At 37.6% G+C, this 16,139-nt stretch overlaps 1 protein-coding gene across 4 annotated transcripts in view; it reads right to left on the bottom strand.

Moving 5' to 3' along the window:
- Positions 1-16,139, bottom strand: part of REXO5 (RNA exonuclease 5) — a 58,949-nt gene that overhangs the window by 5,828 nt on the left and 36,982 nt on the right. For 3 of the 4 annotated variants that reach the window (XM_020873772.2, XM_020873771.2, XM_020873774.2), the window contains exons 11-16: positions 12,739-12,841; positions 10,751-10,842; positions 9,907-10,027; positions 4,420-4,524; positions 3,788-3,925; positions 391-483 (exon numbers count right to left, since the gene is read on the bottom strand). In XM_020873772.2, the coding sequence (XP_020729431.2) occupies positions 391-483; positions 3,788-3,925; positions 4,420-4,524; positions 9,907-10,027; positions 10,751-10,842; positions 12,739-12,841 (652 nt within the window). The remainder of the gene's footprint in view (positions 1-390; positions 484-3,787; positions 3,926-4,419; positions 4,525-9,906; positions 10,028-10,750; positions 10,843-12,738; positions 12,842-16,139) is intronic. The other variant, XM_020873773.2, reaches the window with a different exon arrangement.

Raw genomic sequence — 16,139 nt, 5'->3', positions numbered from 1 at the left:
ATCAGTTCTCTGCCTTCTACACCAATGAAATTCTGTCTAATTATATAAGAAACATCAAGATACCATTGATTCCCCTGAAAGCTAAAGGGAAACCATAAAACAAACAAACCATTTGGATCTAAGTAGTGATAAAGAGTACAAGGAAGATGCCAATGCAGCCCAGGTTGATTTTGACAAAAATGAAAGTTATCATGTGCCTGGTCACCACTATAAGAATACCAGGCTTGGATGAAGACTTTCCATAACAAAGTCTCATATTTAAGCTTCTGAAGGATGCTTATCTAAGCTGTTTTGTCTTACAGCACTGTAAATATAAGGTTGAGTAAATACGGATATGGAAAATACAGGGTTGAGTGAAGGGTACTACTTTATGCTTTTTCTTGACCTTACCTTGATGCAGGAACCCTCTACCAGGATGTCATCCAAAGACTCTATGGCTAGCTGGGCAGCTTCCAGGACTTCATATTGTATACAGAGATGTGGCTGCAGGAACACCAAGATTTTCTTACTTTGGCTTTGCAAGCTCAAACTGCCAGAGAAGGGGCTGGGAATAGAGTCCTCCTAAACTACAGTGGCCAAAGTCACCAGAATGGATGTCCCTGCTGTGCTGGGCTAGACAGTGATCACAAACTGTCATTTTAAGTAGAATCACCACATGCAGGACCTGGTTTCTCAGACCTTAAGTTTGTCACTTAAAATTGAAGCCCTTCTCTCTCTGGGTGCTATGGGGTAAGTAACAAAATTATTTACTGCCCAAATTGCTTTTCATATTATTTATTATTAATCACTAAAGTTATCACTGTAAGTCACAGGCAGAAATTCCCATTTGTCTTATTAGCTTAGTTTTTTAAATAAGCAGCTTTCCCACAAACTTCTGGAGGTTAAGTTCTTCCACTGGATTTGTATCTTCAAATTTACTTCTTTTCCATTTGATTAACCAGAATAGCTAAATCAATGTGATAGTCTGAGCCAAAACATCATCATAGAGATTAAAGTGCTCCCATAGAAAAGCTTCATTTTACTGAATTTGACAATGATTTCTTGAACATGACACCAAAGACACAGGCAACAAAATAAAAAAAGGAGAGAGAGAACTTAATCAAAATTAAAATGTGCCTCAAGGAAGAACTATCAACAATGTCAAAAGCCAACAGAAAGAATGGGAGAAAATATTTGCAAATCACATATCTACTGAAGGAGTCAAAATATATAGGGGACTTCCCTGGTGGTCCAGTGGCTAAGACTCCATGCTCCCAATGCAAGGGAGCTGGGTTTGATCCCTGGTCAGGGAACCAGATCCCATATGCTGCAACTAAAAAGTCTGCATGTCCCAAAAAAGATCAAACTGCAAGTAAGACCTGGCACAGTCAAATAAATAAGCATTTAAAAAATAAAATATATAAAGAACTACTAAGACTCAACAACAAAAACATCAAACAACCCAATTAAAAAATAGGCAAAGGACTTGGAGAGGCATTTCTCCAAAGATATACAAATGGCTAATAAACATATGGAGGTACTCAACATCACTATAATCATTAGGGAGATGGAAGTCAAGAAAAACCACAAGATATTACTTCACACCCATTAAGATGGATCAAAAGAAAAAATGCCCCCCAAACCAAAAACAACAAAAATAACCAAGTGTTGGGGAATTCCCTTGTGGTCTAGTGGTTAGGATTCTGTGCTTCCAATGCTGGGGGCACAAGTTCAATCCCTGGTCAGGGAACTAAGATCCCACAAGGGGTTCCCACCCCTCCACCCCCCAAAAAAACAAACACCAAGTGTCAGCTGGAATATGGAGAAGCTGAAACCCTTGGCACTGCAGTGCAAATGTAAAATGGTGCATCTTCTATAGAAAACAGTATGGCAGTGCCTCAAAAAATGAAATAGAATTATCATTTAACCCAGAATTTCTATTTTAGTGTATATACCCAAAAGAACTGAAAACAGGGACTTAGATACTTTTATATCTGTGCTCATTTCATAGTAGCACTATTCAGAATGGCTAAAAGGTGGAAACAATGCAAATATTCATCAATGGATGAATGGATAAACAAAATGTGGTATAATCATAATGGAATATAATTCAGCCTTGAAAAGAACTCTGCTATATACTACATCATGGGTGAAACTCTGAAAATATTATGCTAAGTGAAACAAGCCAGACACAAAAGGACAAATATTGTAGGATTCCACTTACATGATAACATAGAGTAGTCAAATTTATAAGATAGGATATATGATAGTATTTAACAGGACTCGGGGAAAGGGGACTGGGGAGTTACTATTTAATGGGTACAGATGAAGAAGTTCTGGAGACAATGTACTTAAATAACACTGGACTATATTTTAAAATGGTTAAAAAGGCAAATTGTATGTGTATTATGCATAAAGAAAGAAAAAAAAAAGACAAGACTTATAGGAACGAGTTACAGTCCCTTGACATACCCTTTCCATCCCTCAGTCTATCTTCCCAGGGATGATCTTTTTATTTCTATTTTTAGGTGTAGGAAAGAACATTTTAAACATAAAATAAAATATAAACATAAACATAAAATATTTGTGGAAAGAACATTTTAAACACCTAGGATTCTGCACTTAGATCACTATGGAGACTTTAATTTTTGCTTCCTTTTAATAGTTTCATTTTAAAACTTAATAGTTATTATAATGTTATGTTGAATAGCTATTACATGTAATAGTTTATTGCACCAGATAACAGTTGCCTGTGTCAAAATTATAAAGGTACTAAAAATTTATAGTGAACATTCTTCCCCTAACCTGTTTCCAATCACCTAGTTCCTCTCTCCCTGGAGGCCCTCATTGTTACCAGTTATTGTATATCATTCTACAGATATTCTAAGTTTTTATTTTCAATTCTTTTCATGGCTTTCTGTCTCTATGTACTGTGCTTATAATGTTATTATTGCTTCATATAACAACTTTAGTCTTTATTCAACTTCTTCTATGACCATGAAGATGGAGGCTTGCTCATTACGTCCTTCTAAAAAAGTAGGAGTTTTAAAAACCATGTATAATATTATTTCTTAAAAAGTAAAAGTAATTAAACTATCAGTTTTTTCCCCAGTGGTTCAGCAGTAAAGAATCTGCCTGCAATGCAGGAGATACAAGAGATGTGGATTTGATCCCCGAGTCGGGAACATCCCCTGAAGGAGGGCAGGGCAATCCATTCCAGTATTCCTGAGTGGAGAATCCCATGGACTGAGGAGCCTGGTGGGCTACAGTCCATATGGTCACAGAGAGTCAGACACAACTGGAGTGACTGAACATGCACTCACACATACAACAAACTAATAAACAAACCTTAACTCCAAGAGATTAGAGAGCTAATAGCAACAAAAAAAAGAGGTTGTGTTCCTCCAGAATCTTAACCCAGTTATGAGCATACTTTGGATTTTAAGCCCTACAGACTTCCAACACATGGAAGCTACTGCTCTTTTTAATTTTATCATTTAAAGCTGAGGTACATTAAGGTACATTAAACCAGTAGATACAATTTTTGTCTGGCCTACATGATAGTTAAGATTAATTGGAGGCAATATGAGTACTGGCAGATTTCTTGATTCTCAGAAAAATCAGATCTTGTCAGTACTGGGCACACATTCTTGTGGGTCAACACTGTTCCCATGAAACAGAGTATGTCTCACATTCCAGTTGGTGACAATCAAGGTCAAATCACTAATATCTGAATGACCCTAAAAGGCATCTGAATTTACCACAATAGATTAGAAGGTCAAAAATCTAAGTTTTCTTGTCTCATTACCTGATGTGTTTCAAGAACAAAAGTCATTGACCGGACTGGACCAAAACTCTTAAATAGCCTCTTCAGAGCCCTGAGGTTACAATTTTTGTTAAATGGCCCAGCATAGACAGTTGACATCTCTGTCCACTTGATCTTTATCTACAAGAAAAACAACAGAATACAGTGAGGAGATGGATGTGGAAAGAGAATCAAGTCAAATCTAAAGAAATCATAAGTTGAAATCCTTTCAAGGATTTCAAATCCTTTCAAGGAATTTCTCAACACAAAGAGCCTGTCAAATGTACAAGTATTTGTATACAGGGATTTCATGGGATCATTATTTGGAATAGCAAAAATTTATCAAATCCAAATGCTGAAAACAATAGGTATGTCCTACAACAGAAAACTATGCAGCACAAAGATTATACAGTGTTATGAACAGATGTATAAGATACAGTGTTAAGTGAAAAAATAAAGTTGCAAAATAGAATATATAGTCTGATTTCCATCATAAAAATGTAAATGGCAATTTACCTATAGAAAAAATTTAGAGAAATATATAGTAAACTTAATATAAGTATGTATTACTTTCCTTAATTGGAGGAGATTATAATGTCATTAAATAAATCATCTAGTAGAACCCATTCACTTACCCTTTTTTTCATCTCCTCAGTGAGGCTGGGTGAAAAGGGTTCAAGAGAGAACTGCACGATGCTAAAGGGAAACAGGGGGATTTCCACTCTAGCCTGCTCAAGAACCTGTAGAAAACAGCACACACAGCCTGGATGAGGCAGGAATCTAGTAGTCTATTGTGGCTTGTGGAGGTGAGCCACAGTAATATAAACAATGGTTGTCTTTTTACCCATATTAAAAAGCAATATGAGACTGACTTCAAGATCTGGGGAAAAAATGGTGATAACCACACAGCCTTGTAAAAAACCATCTAATCAGTAAAAAGAACAGAATCACATATGACCCAGATCTTTAGCATTACTAAGAAGCAGACTATTACAACCTTCAAATTACCTCTAAGTAAAGAAACAAGTTAAATTCCAACAGAGCTACCATCACCCCACACTTTTGCAGGCTTTTGAATAAAGAGGGAGAAGAGGTACAAGAGACTTTGGGGGTCAGGGAACCAAGGGGCACAGAAGACTTTGGTGAAACAAACAAAATAAGTCCCAGAAAAAAGTACAACTAAATGCCAAAACAATGAACACAGGTCACAACTTTGAAGGTTCAAGCCCTTGACTACAAAGAAGAGACTTAACAGCCTCAGAGAAGCAGTGTTTCTGGGGAAAAATCAGATATATAGAGAAGAGGCAATACCCTATTGGAGCCACTGCAGTGAAGGAAAAAAAGAAAGAAATCAGGACAGAAATTAAGGAAAAAAGAGAAAGAAAAGATAGGAAAAGATAAATACTAATCCCTCCCAAGAGCATTATAAATTTACTCTTCCTAGCACATCTTTCTCAAAAAATCATCAACACTTTAAAAAAAGAAAAAAGAGAACATGACATCAGCAAGATAAGAGTACAAGGAAGCTTTAGGCCCTCAGTTTCCCACACATACCACTTTAATACTATGTAGGCCAAAATATCTTTGCAAGAATGTAAGAGACCAGTGGAGAACTACAGCACCCAGACACAACAACAACAACAAGGGATCCCAGCAATAGGAAAAGGAAAATATGCAGTTTTGTATACCAGTCTAGGCCTGCACTATCTGACCTAGAAGAGCTCAACATGGAGGAAACTTCCCATACTGGGGATCTTCCCTCTGGTCAGAAACAAGAGTGGACCATGCATTCAATGTCATGGTTAGACTGGGCATTGCCTGAGAGACCAGTTTCTGTCTCATTTGACTCAAAGCACTGATAAGACTGGCAGCCTTGTTTGGAAGCCACTGAAAACAGATGCAATCACAGCTTAATAATGAACTTGTAATCACTGCACATTAGAGCTACAGTTCCAAAGGCAGATATCAGGAGGAGCAACAGATTACAAGTTCTGAAAGGAAACAGGGACAAGCTGCTCAGGGAGTATGAGACAACTAAAAGCACCTGTACGAGCTCAGTGACAACACATCCTCAAAATAGGTTTGAGAGGTCCTGAAACCTCAGGCTGAGCTGATCAGTGAAAGCTTTCCTTTCCACAGTGCCAGACTCTAACAATGGGAGAGGTACCGTACCTAAAGAAATACAGAATGAACTAAAAAGAGAACAAAGATAGACAACTAATGAAATCAGGAACAAAATGAGAATTTCATTAAAGAGACAACAACTATATAAAAAAGAACTAAACAAACTCTGGAGCTGAAAAATACATTAAGTGAACTGTAAAATTCACTAAAGGGTTTCAACATCAGACTTGATTAGGCAAACTTGAAAATATATCTTTGAAATCATTAAGTTAGAGCAAAAAGAATAAAGAAAAGCAAATAGAGTCTAAGAGGCTATGGAACATCATCTAGAGGACTAATATGCAAAAATACAGGCATCCCAGAAGAAGAGAAAAAGGGATACAGAGCTTATCTGAAGAAATAATAGCTGAAAAACCCCCATATCTGAGCAAAGGAAAGAACATACAAATTCAATCAACTGAAAGGACTCCAAGCAGGATAAATCCAAAGAGACCAACACAAAGATACATTACAATCAAATTTGTTAAAAGACAAAATTAAAGAGAGAATCTTGAGAGCAGCAAGAGAAAAGCAATTCATCACATACAAGGAAGCTGTCATAAGATTATCAGTGGATTTCTTTACAGAAACCTTGCAAATCAGAAGAGAGTGAAAAATTCAAAGAGCTAAAAAACAAACAAACAAACCTCATCAACCAAGAAAACTATATTCAGCAAAACTATGCTTAAAAAATCAAGGTTAAAAAAAACAAAAACAAAAAACACTTGAGGAAGTTTATCATCTCTAGGCTTGCTCTTGTGAGAAATGCTAAAGGGGGGGGGGGGTCCCTAAGATGAAACGATACCAGACAACAACATGAAAGTATTCCAATTAAGATAAATACATGAACACACACACACAATACACTGTATTGATGTAATTTTGGTGCATAAATTCACTTTTAATTATCCAGAACTTAAATTGACAAAACCATGGAAAAAATAACTACATGCCTATGTTAATTGTTGTTCTGATATGGAACAACGGACTGGTTCCAAATTGGGAAAGGAGTACATCAAGGCTGTATACTGTCCCCCTGTTTATTTACTTACACATAGAGTACATCATGCAAAATGCCAGGGTAGATGAAGCTCAAGGTCAAATCAAGATTGCCAGGAGAAATATCAATAACCTAAGATAGCAGATGGCATGACCCTTATGGCAGGAAGCGAAGAGGAACCAAAGAGCTTCTTGATGAAAGTGAAAGAGGAGAGTGAAAAATTTTATGGCAAATAAATGGGGAACAATGGAAACAGTAACAGACTTTTCTTCGACTCCAAAATCACTGCAGATGGTGACTGCAGCCATGAAATTAAAAGACGCTTGCTCCTTGGAAGAAAACCTATGACAAACCTAGACAGCACATTAAAAAGCAGAGACATTATTTTGCCAAAAAGGTCCATCTAGTCAAAGCTATGATTTTTCCAGCAGTCATGTACGGATGTGAGAGTTGGACCATAAAGAAAGCTGAGCGCTGAAGAACTGATGCTTTTGAACTGTGGTGTTGGAGAAGACCCTTGAGAGTCCCTTGGACTGCAAGAGATTCAACCAGTCCATTCTAAAGGAAATCAGTCCTGAATATTCATTGGGAGGACTGGAGCTAAAGCTCCAATACTCTGGCCACCTGATGAGAAGAGCTGACTCACTGGAAAAGACCTGGATGCTGGGAAAGGATGAAGGCAGGAGAAGGGGACGACAGAGGATGAGATGATTGGATGGCATCACCAACTCAATGGACATGAGTTTGAGCAAGCTCCCAGAGATGGTGATGGACAGGGAAGCCTGGCATGGTACAGTGCATGTGGTTGCAAGGAGTCGCACATGACTGAGCCACTGAACAACTAGGTTTGATACAGCTTTACTGACAAGAAGCAATTGCCTTCTAATTTCAAGGCTGCAGTCACCATCCGCAGTGATTTTAGAGCCTAAGAAGAGGAAATCTGTCACTGCTTCCATCTTTTCCTCTTCTATTTGCCATGAAATGATGGGACCACATGCCATGGTCTTAAGTTTTTTTAATACTGAGTTTTAAGCTGGCTTCTTCACTCTCCTCTTCACCCTCATCAAGAGGCTCTTTAGTTCCTCTTGACTTTCTCCCATTCGAGTTGTATCATCCACATATCTGAGATCGTTAATATGTATATAATATATAAAAATGCAATTTGTGATATCAGTAACATAAAGTTGAGTGGTGTGGAGCTTACAGGAGTAGAATTTTTGTATGCAATTAAGTTGTTATCAGTTTAAAATACAATGTTTTAACTTTAAGGTAACTGCAATATGACTACAAAGAAAATATCTACAGAACATACTCAAAAGGAAATGAGAAGGGTATCAAAGTCTGTTTCTACACACCCACACATACATACAATCAATGAAACTCAAAGGAAGACAGTAGAAAAGACAAGAGGGACAAAAGCTGTAAAAGATACCGAAAACAACAAAATGGAAACAATCCTTCCAATCCAATGATTACTTTAGACAGCAAAATGTTATTAGCAAACTGAATTCAACAACACATTGAAAGCATTAGACACCATGACCCAGTGAAATTTATTCCTGGAATGCAAAGATGTTTCAGTGTATGAAAACAATTCCATGTAATATACCACATTAACAGAATGAAGACAAAACCATATGATCATTCAACTGCAGAATAAGCATTTAACAAGATTCGACACTAGTTCATAAAAACAATAAAAAACTAAAAATAGGAAGAAACTTCCCCAACACAATAAAGGCCATATATGAAAAGCCCACAGATAACATCATACTCAAAGGTGAAAGACTAAAGACTTTTTCTCTAAGATCAGGAACAAGGATGCCTGCTCCTGCCACCTCCATTCAACACAGTATTGAGAGTCCTAACCAGAGTAATAAAATATCCTCTGAGGAGGATACCTACTAATATTTAAGTTTCATATTAAAAAAAAGTTCAAATTGTCCAGAAATGAAATGCCCGTTTTGGCTGCACAGTAGTTATTCTGCATAAATGTACAGACATCAATAGGGTTTCCCAGAAGCTGCAGTGGTAATGAATCTGACTGCCAGTGCAGGAGGCGCAAGAGATGTGAATTCAATCCCTGGGTCCGGAAGATCCCCTGGAGTAGGAAATTGGAACCCACTCCAGTATTCTTGCCTGGAAAATTCCAGACAGAGGAGCCTGGTCGGCTAGAGTCCAACGGGTCACTAAGAATCAGACACAACTGAGCATACTGAAATAAAACAGGGCCACATGAAATTAATGAATGAATGAACAAATAAATAAGGTAATGGGAGGACTCTTGCTCATAGAATGCTGAGTAACAACTAGTAAATATGGAGGAAGTATACAGAGTTGGAAACTCCTCCTTGTACAACAATCACAGTAAAATTGGTTCAGCTAAGAATCACCAGTTTTTGCTAAATATAAGAGCAGGAGGGGATTTTGATGAAAAGCAGGGTATCTGCTTTACTTAAAGTATATCCTCACATAGTACTTATTTGAAGTAAGGGGAAAAAGCAGTAACTCTTTAACAGAGAAAGCAGACAACATCTTGTTAAGATCATCAAAATAAAAACAAGAGAGGGAAAGATGGACAAATATGCCTCTTGATGTGGTACCTGGAGAAGGACATATTACTTATGTATGATCTGGCTAAAAAATATAGTCTGCATAACCTGAATGTAATTATAAGGAAACCCAAAACGAAATTACCAATGTCATGAGAGACAGAAATTCAAAGGCCAAAGCCACGGGCCTGCTGGAATCTGGAAAAAGACACTGGCAGCTGACAGTTCTGCTCCTATTGGGTAACTAAGACTAAAAGTGCTTCATACAAAATTTGAGACAGAAGCAAGACTGGCTAATGGTACACAAGGTTGTTGATGAAAAACAGCTCGATACTGGCATAGGTTACGAAGGGTTACATTAGCCTCTGCTGTGAATACAACCTTCAGAGACACAGTGGGTCACTCACCTCTTTATTTGAAAGGCACTTAATAGTTTGACAGTTTTGGGAAGAAGAAAGTGCACTGGCATCTGCCTCCCGGGTCAAGAAAAGGAGCTTCTGGCCCACTGAGTCCAGGCATTCTAAAACACTGTAAAGAAGGAGAGGTTAAGGTAGGAATAACAGTTTTCCCTAACCCAAGAGTTACTTCTTTATACTTACACTGTCTAACATGGTAGCAATTAGCAACATGTGGTTATTTTAATTAAAATTAAATAAAATGAAAATTCAGTCCCTTAATCGCAGTAGTCATATGTACTAAAAGGTTCACATATGTGGATAGCACAGATACAGAACATGTCCACCATTATAGACATTTTATTTGTCATTGCTGCTCTCAATTTAGGGAGAGGAAGGATAAACAAAAAATATATTCAAAGCTCTTTATCAAAGTTTAGGCTAGATTCTAAGGATCTGATATATTTACTATGCTGCAGAGACAAACCCCTTCTGAATCTGTTTTTTGTTTGTATTTTCCCCAATCTGGGCAAGACATCAGCCTATAGCCGACTCCTTTAATCAAAATACTCACTAGTCTATATCTCCTCTCATGCTACTTAGTTCAATGTATTTCAATCTCACTTTTTGTGTAAGACAAGTCAATATATTCAGAAAATTAGAAAAACATGCTATTCAAGGAAGTAGATGGTAGTTTTCCCTCCATAGTTTTTGTAATGGAAGAATGTTACTCATATTATTGGTAAACATTTTCAATAGACTCAAAAGGAGAAAAGAAATTGCCAGGTTTTGTTGTTAAATAAGCAATCAGATACTCCATTTATCTTTGTAAATATTTAGAACTGAAAAATATTACCTTGTGTTTAGCTGCTGAACTAATTCTGCTTTATTTTTTGGCTCTTGGCTTTCCTGGTGACTAGATAGTGCCTCCAGATTTAGTTCCGCAATCTTAAAGGAAAATAAAGTGGTAAAAAATCATTTAATATCTTGTAAAGTATTTGATGGCAAATAGATGGCGAAAAAGTGGCAGACTTTATTTTTGGGGGCTCCAAAATCACTGCAGATGGTGACTGAGAAAAGCTGTGACCAACCTAGACAGCATATTAAAAAGCAGAGACATTACTTTGCCAACAAAGGTCCATCTAGTCAAGCTGAGTGCTGAAGAATTGATGCTTTTGAACTGTGGTGTTGGAGAAGACTCTTGGAGAGTCCCCTGGAATACAAGGAGATCCAACCAGTCCATTCTAAAGGAAATCAGTCCTGAATATTCATTGGAAGGACTAATGTTGAAGTGAAACTTCAATACCCTGACCACCTGATGTGAAGAACTGACACATTTCAAAAGACCCTGATGCTGGGAAAGATTGAAGGCAGGAGGAGAAGGGGATGACAGAGGATGAGATGGTTGGATGGCATCACCGACTCAATGGACATAAGTTTGAGTAAACTCCAGGAGTCGGTGATGGACAGGGAGGCCTGGCGTGTTGCAGTCCATGGGGTCGCAAAGAGTCAGACATGACTGAGTGACTGAACTGAACTGAAAGTATATGAGGCTAAAAAACAAAACAAACAAAATGCTCAAACCTGAAAAACCTATTCAAGTGGTGTTCTTTGCTTCTGTAGACAGTGAACTTTGCTGATGCCACAGTCCTAGACTGGGTTCAGCACTTACCAGATTGCTTCTGGCTGCTTAGCCAAGAATGGCAATCTGTTACCAGCTGCCGATGTGACATGAATATGGGAAAGGATCAAGCAGGGCTAAGTGAAAAGCAATGACAATTCATTCATTCCAAAGTCACTTAAAACTTACTTCTCTGTAAACATGCAACCTTTGAAATTATAAAAGAATGGTTTTCATGGCAATATGAAGAAAAAAAGACTTTATTATATTAATACAAAATTATTAAAAATATTCTAGTTTATTCTCTTTGTATAAAGTGAGAGCCCTTTGGGACTTTTCGTGTAAGAAATACAAGTTTTCTTACTCAGAATCATTTTAGATTTGCAGAAAAATTATAAAGAGAGTATAGAGTTCCCAAACATATTCAACTGCCATTTTCAACTATTATTAATATCTTAGATTAGTATTATATATTTGACACAATTATTGATGTTATTTTTTTTTAATTTTTATTTGAGTATAGTTGATTTACAATGTTGTGTTAGTTTCTACTTATACCAAAGTGAATCAGTTACACATATACACTCTTTTATAAATTCTTTTCCAGGGTGTTATTAACTAAAGCCCATGCTTAATTCAGATTCCCTTAGATTTTACTCAAGTGATATGCAGTTCTTCCTAGAAATCAAGTGGCAACTGCTGTTGAAACAGTGCTACCCCAAGAGAGCAAAAATCTATGTAGATATTTATAATTATCACAATTATTAACATCAGTTACAGTGACTTAAAAGTAGCATGCAGGATCTTTAGTTCCTAACCAGGGATAAAACCCATGCCCCCTGCAATGGAAGCATAGAGTCTTAACCACTGGAATTCTATCAGCTATAATGATTAATACCACTTTATGGTGCTTAATATATTCATGGCACTGTGCTAAGAACATTATACTATACAATATCTAATTTACCCTCACCAATATCCCAGAGAAGTGTGTTCCCATTTCACAGATCTAGAAACTAAAAACTAGAAACGAAAGTTCTTCAGAGAAATTGCCTTAGATATCACTTATCATTTCACCTATAACATATATCACTTCATCTATAACACATATCATTTCACCTATTGAAAAACAGGTTAAGTCTAACTTCAGAGACATTTAACCACTATATTTATGCTAGTGATACACATCTTAATTTCAAATATATGTTCACCTTGATACTAACCTTCTTTGGGCCATACTTGAGGAAATACCGAGCCAATTCAAGGGTTGTTCTAGCATCTTCTGTGGCATCATGACCAAGCCTATCTGGACACTGTATATCCTTCCTGGAAAGTCAAGGTAAAATTGAGGTACCTGGGAGCATTCTTTTTTTTTTTTTTTAATTCTGTGGCTGTGAGGTGCGGCATGTGGGACTCCTCAACCAGGGATTGAACTCACACCCCCTACATTGCAAGCATGGAGTTTTAACCACTGAAAGGCCAGGAAGTCCTGAGAGCATCTTTAATAACAGATTCTTTCAACTACCCCAAAGTTCTAGCTACATGTAAAATTTTAGCATCCCAGTAATTAGATTTGAATCACAACAATCAAGATTCGTTTATTCCTTAGTGCCAAGATCTGAGAGGTACTGAGAATACAGAATGATCAGGAATGGCTTTGTCTACAGTAAGCACATCATCAATGGCTATTTAATAAAAAGTCTCTGGTTCACTCCCTAGTCAATCCCTTGTCTCATTTCTTAGATGTAGCTGTGGTTTTAAAGTTATCTTCCAGAAATTTTCTATTTGTATACAAGTGTCTAATATACAGGCTTCCCAGGTGGCGCTAGTGGTAAAGAAGCCTCCTGACAATGCAGGTAGAGTTAACTGACATAGGTTCAAACCCTGGGTTGGGAAGATCCCCTGGAAAAGGGCATGGCAACTCACTTCAGTATTCTTGCCAGGAGAATGCCATGGATAGAGGACCCAAGTAGGCTATGGTCCACAGGGTCACAAAGAATTGGACACAACTGAAGCAATTTTGCATGCATGCATGCATGTCTATTATCTACTTAAAAGTTTTCTATTTTTTTTTAAATTTTTTGACTGCACTGTGTGGCATATGGGTCTTAGTTCCCTGACCAAGGATAGTGCCTGTGCCCCCTCCACTGGAAGCACTGAAACACCAGAGAAGTCTCATTATTTTTTGAAATTTTTAAAAATACATATACTTCTGTCTATAGATATATCTAAATCTAATCTACAGCATATCAATATCTCAAAATCTTTGAATCTTCTTCTGAATCTCCATTTTATGGAGATTAACCTATAAATTGGAGAATAATCCCCAGGTTTTTTCTCAGTAACATCTTAGACATCCCCTTATTGCACATTTCATGGGTGGAGCCACTATCTGCAGTGATTTTAAATTGCAAAAAAATAAAGTCTGTCAGTGTTTCCATTTCCCCATCTATTTGCCATGAAGTGATGGGACCAGATGCCAAGATCTTAGTTTTCTGAATGTTGAGCTTTAAGCCAACTTTTTTACTCTCCTCTTTCATCAAGAGGCTCTTTAGTTCTTCTTCACTTTCCGTCATAAGTGTGGTGTCATCTGCACGTCTGAGGTTATTGATATTTCTCCCAGCAATCTTGTTCCAGCTTGTGCTTCATCCAGTCCCGCATTTCTCATGATGTACTCTGCATATAAGTTAAATAAGCAGGGTGACAATATACAGTCTTGATGTACTCCTTTCCCGATTTGGAATCAGTCTGTTGTTCCATGTCCAGTTCTAACTGTTGCTTCTTGACCTGCATACATATTTCTCAGGAGGCAGGTCAGATGGTCTGGTATTCCCATTTCTTTTAGAATTTTTCACAGTTTATTGTGATCCACACAGTCAAATGCTTTGGAATAGGCAATAAAGCAGAAGTAGATGTTTTTCTGGAACTCATTTAATTTTTGACGATCCGGTGGATGTTGGCAATTTGATCTTTGGTTCCTCTGCCTTTTCTAAAACCAGCTTGAACGTCTGGAAGTTCATGGTTCGTGTACTGTTGAAGCCTGGCTTGGAGAATTTTGAGCATTACTTTGCTAGTGTGTGAGATGAGTACAATTGTGCAGTAGCATTCTTTTGCATTGCCTTTCTTTGGGATTGGAATGAAAACTGACCTTTTCCAGTCCTGTGGCCACTGCTGAGTTTTCCAGATTTGCTGACATATTGACTTAAGTGCAGCACTTTCACAGCATCATCTTTTAGGATTTGAAATAGCTCAACTGGGATTCCATCACCTCCACTAGCTTTGTTCCTAGTGATGCTTCCTAAGGCCCACTTGACTTCGCATTCCAGGATGTCTGGCTCTAGGTGAGTGATCACACCATCGTGATTATCTGGGTCATGAAGATCTTCTTTGTATAGTTCTTCAGTGCATTCTTGCTACCTCTTCTTAATATCTTCTGCTTCTGAGAGATCCATACCATTTCTGTCCTTTATTGTGCCCATTTGTGCATGAAAATTTCCCCTGGTATCTCTAATTTTCTTGAAGAGATCTCTAGTCTTTCTCATTCTATTGTTTTCCTCTATTTGTTTGCATTAATCACTGAGGAAGGCTTTCTTATCTCTCCTTGCTATTCTTTGGAACTCTGCATTCAGATGGGTATATCTTTCCTTTTCTCCTTTGCCTTTCACTTCTCTTCTTTTCATAGCTATTTATAAGGCCTCCTCAGACAACCATTCTGCCTTTTTTCATTTCTTTTTCTTGGGGATGCTTTTGATCACTGCCTCCTATACAATGTCAAGAACCTCTGGCCACAGTTCTTCAGGCACTCTGTCAGATCTAATCCCTTGAATCTATTTGTCACTTCCACTGTATAATCGTAAGGGATTTGATTTAGGTCATACCTAAATGGTCTAGTGGTTTTCCCTACTTTCTTCAATTGAAGTCTGAATTTTGCAGTAAGGAGTTCATGATCTGAGCCACAGTCAGCTTCCAGTCTTGTTTTTGCTGACTGTATAGAGCTTCTCCTTTAGCTGCAAAGAATATAATCAATCTGATTTCAGTATTGACCAATTGGTGATGTCCATGAGCAGAGTCTTCTCTTGAGTTGTTGGAAGAGGGTGTTTGCTATGAGCAGTGCATTCTCTTGGCCAAACTTTATCAGCCTTTGCCCTGCTTCATTCTGTATTCCAAGGCCAAATATGCCTTTACTCCAGGTATTTCTTGACTTCCTACTTTTGCATTCCAGTCCCCTCTAATGAAAAGGATATCTTTTTTGGGTGTTAGTTCTAGAAGGTCTTATAGGTCTTCATAGAACCATTCAACTTCAGCTTCTTCAGCATTACTGGTCAGGGCTAGACTTGGGATTAATTACTGTGATATTGAATGGTTTGCCTTGGAAATGAACTGAGATCATTCTGTCATTTTTGAAATTGCATCCAAGTACTGCATTTCAGACTCTTTTGTTGACTATGATGGCTACTCCATTTTTTCTCATGGATTCTTGCCCACAGTAGTAGATATAATGGTCATATGAGTTAACTTCACCCATTCCAGTCCATTTTAGTTCACTTGATTCCTAAAATGTCGATGTTCACTCTTGCCATCTCCTGTTTGACCACTTCGAATTTACCTTGATTCATGGACCTAA

This window comes from Odocoileus virginianus, chromosome 33 (assembly GCF_023699985.2).
Source record: "Odocoileus virginianus isolate 20LAN1187 ecotype Illinois chromosome 33, Ovbor_1.2, whole genome shotgun sequence".
In the NCBI taxonomy this organism is placed as follows: Eukaryota; Metazoa; Chordata; class Mammalia; order Artiodactyla; family Cervidae; genus Odocoileus; species Odocoileus virginianus.
Note: the sequence above shows the minus strand (reverse complement) of the source record. Positions and strands in the feature narration are given on the sequence as shown.